At 34.2% G+C, this 6,000-nt stretch overlaps 1 protein-coding gene across 3 annotated transcripts in view; it reads right to left on the bottom strand.

Moving 5' to 3' along the window:
- Window positions 1-6,000, bottom strand: part of LOC115209853 (leukocyte tyrosine kinase receptor-like) — a 370,370-nt gene that overhangs the window by 84,109 nt on the left and 280,261 nt on the right. For all 3 annotated transcript variants that reach the window (XM_036501462.1, XM_036501463.1, XM_029778425.2), the window contains one exon: window positions 5,231-5,335. In XM_036501462.1, the coding sequence (XP_036357355.1) occupies window positions 5,231-5,335 (105 nt within the window). The remainder of the gene's footprint in view (window positions 1-5,230; window positions 5,336-6,000) is intronic.

Here is a 6,000-nt window from a genome sequence, read left to right as displayed (position 1 = left end):
TCTGGGTAAGGTTGTTTATGGAAGACCAGCGGTCGTCCGTACCTACCAGCCTCTCCTCTCCATGTCACCAATGTCATCCAAGGAAAAGGCCGATACAGCCTGGCACCAGTCATGTCGCAACTCATTACTACAGCTTAGTGAATGGAGCAGCCTGAATAGAGGGTCTTGCCAAGAACAAACATACAGCTTGGTCCTGGGATCGAACTCACTACTTCATGATTGTGAGCCTGACGCTCAAACCACTGAGCCATATATATATATATATACACTCACACACACACACACACACATATTATAGATATATATATTATATATATATATATATAATATAAGTGTATATTACGTATATATATAGAGAGAGAGAGATAGATAGATACATACATACATACCATACTACATACATACATACATACATACATACATACATACATACATACATACATACATACATACATACATAGACGGGTTGTATGATTGGGTATAGCAGAATATATTACTCAAATGAATTCCAACTTTGATTTTCATGTTTTAATTACAATCTTATAATAATATAATATAAGATAATATAATATAATGAAATGATAGAATAATAAATGTCCATTTTGATTGAATTAGTACTTTCATGCATTAAACTATGCAAACTTCAGGTTCGTGTAGTAGTGGTAATATATCTATATATATATATATATAATATATATATATATCTATATATATATATATATATAGTTATCACCATACTAATATGGTAGTCTATAAATATAAGACTAAAGCTGTCGCTGATTAGCTCCAAGAGGCCATCGCCTCTAGCTAGCTATATGACACACGAACCTGCGTCCATTACAACCTTCGAACAGGGGAGGTCAGCCGCTTCACCTTGCTGGTCATACATCTATATATATATATATATATATATATATAACTTGTATCACCTGTATCGATCAGGCTATCGGTTGTTGCTATACACAGCTGGTTACAATACGTTTAAGTGTTTTCTTTTTGTTTCTTTCTTTTGACTGAGCCCTTCTTCTCCATCTTAGCCTTCTTTTGTTTTTATCAAATCGTCTTCGTATCGTCGTGAAGGCCTTCCGAATAATCTTTTCTGTGTGCTCTCTCAGCCATCTCTGTTTCTCTTTCTTTCTCTCTCTCTATGTCTGTCTGTCCTTCTCTCTCTCTCTCTCTTTCATTGTGTGTGTTTGTATGTATGTATAGGCATATAATACACACACACACACATACGTATAAAAATGTATGTGCATATGTTCATAGTTGTATATATGTATGTCTGCATTGTATTAGATAAATAGATAGATAGATAGATAGATAGATAGATAGATAGATAGATAGATAGATAGATAGATAGATAGATAGATAGATAGATAGATAGATAGATAGATAGATAGATAGATAGATAGATAGATAGATAGGTAGGTAGGTACGTATGTATGTAGGTAGGTAGGTAGGTAGGTAGGTAGGTAGGTAGGTAGGTAGGTAGGTAGGGAGGTAGAGGTTTTTTTCTAATTTTCTTTCTAAATATTTGATAAGGGAAATAAATATTTGGATGAAATATAATGAAAACTCTTCCGCTAACTATATAAAATTACGTATCAGAAAAAGAGCGTTTTGCAATTAGTCATAAAATTAAAGCAAATTATCATTATAAAAGCATAAAAATAATATTAGTATGTATATACTCAGCTTTTGGAGTTTCTGTCTATGCTAGATTGCATTTTCCTATAAAATGAACTTGTGTAATCGGTTCAGTTGTCAAGATAAATGAAACATAATAGCACGCCATTGTATGAAGTGACACCAAGCCTAACATTTATTTATCTGTTGTATTAAATGTAGTTATTTCGAAATTCATCTATTTAATATTTAATATTTAATGTACGCACAGAATGCAAACGCACACATGCATTTCTCTCTCTCTCTCTCTCTCTCTCTCTCTCTCTCTCTCTCTCGTATCTCTTTCTCTTTCTTTCTCTTTCTCTCACTCTCCCTTCATATATATACGTACATACATACATACATACATACATACATACATACATACATACATACATATATATATATATATATATATATATATATATATATATATATATATATATGTATAAAGAGAGAGAGATGCATCTTAGGTCCTGGTGGGTTTGGCGATTTTTTGCTTGATGTAACACTTCTGTTCATAAAAATAATACGTCTGAAACAGCTGTACGTTATTGCTTATCCATCTCTTAACACAGAGCCTGCCTTTCATTTAGATCTAGAGCTTGGAGGTATGAAGGGATCGGTGCTGGCAATAAACATCCAGATAATAAAGTGATTTAGAAAAGGTCAGCTTGTTGTAATGATCCGCACATTACTTCCAGTTTTACAAGAATACGAGATGATAGGTCATTCCTCATATTTCAGCTTTACTTCGTCCTCTGCGCCCTGACATCAGGTAGCTTGTAATCGAATATTTGAAGCAATTTTTCATGTAATTTCATGTTATTTCCGCAAGTCTACCTGCATATTGCTTCTTGTTATTGACATTACTGCAAATCTTGTCTGCCTTTGGCAACATGATACCCTTATCATGAGAGTGAGAGTCATTCTTTTGGTAACATAATTTTGGTAAAATACTTCTGAGAGAATTATTACAAAGGGATTTGATGTACTAAGTGGTACAATATTCGGATTTTAACTTTTCTCTAACAAGTACAAGTTAATCAAAAAAAAATTGTTGCATTCGTGATCTAGCAAGGGATTATCTATGAAATCATTTGATCTGTCAGAAATTAAATTTTAAAACCCCTCATCGTACGTCATACTATCATAAAACAGGAATGACATATAGCTAATATGATTCTAGATATACTGTGGTGAGGGCGCGTGGCTTAGTGGTTAGGGCATTCGGCTCATGATCGTAAGGTTGTGAGTTCGATTCCCGGCGACGCGTTGTGTCCTTGAGCAAGACACTTTATTTCACGTTGCTCCAGTCCACTCAGCTGGCAAAAATGAGTTGTACTTGTATTTCAAAGGGTCAGCCTTGTCACTCTCTGTGTCACGCTGATTATCCCCGAGAACTACGTTAAGGGTACACGTGTCTGTGGAATGCTCAGCCATTTGCACGTTAATTTCACGAGCAAGCTGTTCCGTTGATCGTATCAGCTGGGACCCTCGTCGTCGTAACCGGCGGAGTCTTTAGATATACTGTGTCTGAATAAACGTTATTCTATTGTTCTCTATAAGTCGAATAGTTAGACCATTAACCAATCCTACTGGGTGTCAAGTGGTATAAACGTAGACCCAGACAGAACGGCAAATTGCATGTACGTATATATAATACACATATATACTTGCAAGTTTGTGTGTGTGTGTGTGTGTGTGAAATTAATGACGGGAATAACAATATAGAAAACAAAATGTAGTAATTGGTTCGGTTTGCTCTGATACTTAAGAAAGAAGACGCTTTGACGCATCGAGCTTAAAATTTTGTATACGGAGTAAACAGGAAAAGAAAAATGGCAGAAGAAAGAAAGAAAAACAGAAGTAATAAATATGTGTTTGTGTGTGTCATGTAACGTTAATTATGATGGGTATCAAATGACTGGTAGTGAGCGAGAAGAAATGAAGTTTCACACGTGCAGAAGCAACAGACTTAATAGACGGCACTCTCCATCTTTCTCTCTCACTCTTCGCCTTACCCCCTTTTTCTCTCTTCTTTTTCTTGCTCCCTCTTTTTCTCTCACTCTTCGCGTTTCTCTTCAACTAATTTCATGAAAGCGTTACAGACGGGCTAAGTAACGGAGGAAAAAACTTAATTTAAAAAATTACACATTTCACTCAACACTACCTCCTATCTCCCCCTATTCCCTTTGTCCCTCTCTATTTTCTCCCTCTCTTTCAACTAATTACGTGAAAGCGTTATGGACGGGCTAAGCAACGGTGAAACAAGCAGAATTATGATAAGATTGGTATTAATATCATAGGATGAGAGATGCACTCTTTTACTCTTTTCTATAGCGGCTTGTGAGTTTGTGTCAGTAGTTTAGAGTTCGAAGAACTGATGTCATATTTTCTGTGCCAGTGGTAAAATATATTTTAGTTGATTGAATTTTGCAACTTGTTCTGAACTCAGTGCTAAATTTACTTACTTTCGGCATTATAAAAATTAAATTTCATATTAGAGGGATTCCATTGCAGATTATTAAAGAAGGTAACAAATTGCTGTAACTGAAAATCATGTAATAAATACATATCCGCCATCTATATTTAATTTGATTCTTACATATAATTCAACCGTTGGATTATACATTTCGACTGATCCAGGATGGAAAAATAAGAATTAATCAAATCTTCGTACCGATTAATATAAAAGTAGTCACATACTAAGAATAATTTCAATCCTTATTTTATACTTCCGAAATTGCTTGTCATTTGACATTGCTAGAATTCAATATTAACCAACAGAACAATGAAAAGGTCTGAGAGTGAGAAGTAGGTTCATGGAGCCCCAGAACGCGATGTTGTTTCAAATCTGGTTTTGGGAACCTGAAACTCGAACTTTCTGCATATAAAGGGCATTTGCACTCAGCCAATAAGAAACCATTAAATGGCAAAAATACATTAACCAAAATGTGTTCTTTACATTTGTTGGTGATATCCATCTAATTCAAAAGGAGGATGAAACGTCGGGGAAACTATTCCAAAGTATTTGAGCAGTATATATAAAATGTCAACACAAAGGAAAGATGAAAAGCAAACTTGTAATGATTTGAAAGAAGAAATTTCAGATGCTTAACTTAATACATAATAGCATACAATCCAGTGATTTTTCATTGTTTACTTTCCTACTCACTTATTGATCATTTACCGATAGATAGATAGATAGATAGATAGATAGATAGATAGATAGATAGATAGATAGATAGATAGATATATAGATAGATAGATAGATAGATAGACAGACAGATAGACAGATAGATAGAGAGAGAGAGTGAGAGAGAGAGAGATGGCTAGATAGATAGATAGATAGATAGATAGATAGATAGATAGATAGATAGATAGATAGATAGATAGATATGAATATTGACAGAGAGAGAAATATACGTACACACACACACACACACACACACACACATATATTGATGTTACATACATACATTTATGTATATACACATTCTTTAGTATGTAAAACCCAACCGAAAGAATCAAAGGCCTAACGATATTTTTAGAATTGACTTACCGCAACATGAAATAATGATAACGATGACAGAAGCCAGGCTTCCAAGTACCATGATTAATTGTTTATTACTCTCGTCTTCTTTTTGTGGTGTTAGGGAAACTGCCGCTGAAAAGAAAATATAATACACATATGTAAGTTTAATTTATATTATAGTGGAATTTATCAAAGTATATCTGTATATGTAACCGAAACACTTCCAGCCGTTAGTTTTACCTCCTATCATACACACCCTATGTAATTTATATCTTACACTGTCTTATAACAACCAATCACCGAAGTAATTAAATGGAAAGTCTATGGGGCAATAGTATTATTTTTACCTGATGTATCGCTGTCTAATAGTATTTTCCCCTATATAAAGTAATGTCAAAGTATAACATCTGGCTAGGGTGTTCAACGAAGGTTTTATATTGTTGCTCGTATTTTGAAAAATAATAGCCAAATTCCCCCACCCCTTCAGTCAATCGTACGCAAGCATCTTAAATGATGTATTCGGCAATGAAGTTTCATGTCTACAAAAAAACGGGACGATGATGGTTGCAATTGAAATGACTTTCATCATAATTGATATTTGATAAAGGATGATTCTGGGCCAAACAATGTTAACTACGTTTACTTCGAACCAATGACAGACGGGTTCTTGGTTGTAGCCCAAACTGATTGAATAGCCGCTAAATTTCACTTACGAACCTTATTGTCTCAAATTAGGAATATACAGCTATACACATGGTCGATAGAATTATCTGTATGCATATATATATATATATATA

Source organism: Octopus sinensis, linkage group LG3 (assembly GCF_006345805.1).
Source record: "Octopus sinensis linkage group LG3, ASM634580v1, whole genome shotgun sequence".
NCBI classification, from domain to species: domain Eukaryota; kingdom Metazoa; phylum Mollusca; class Cephalopoda; order Octopoda; family Octopodidae; genus Octopus; species Octopus sinensis.
This window is presented reverse-complemented; position numbering and strand designations above follow the sequence as displayed.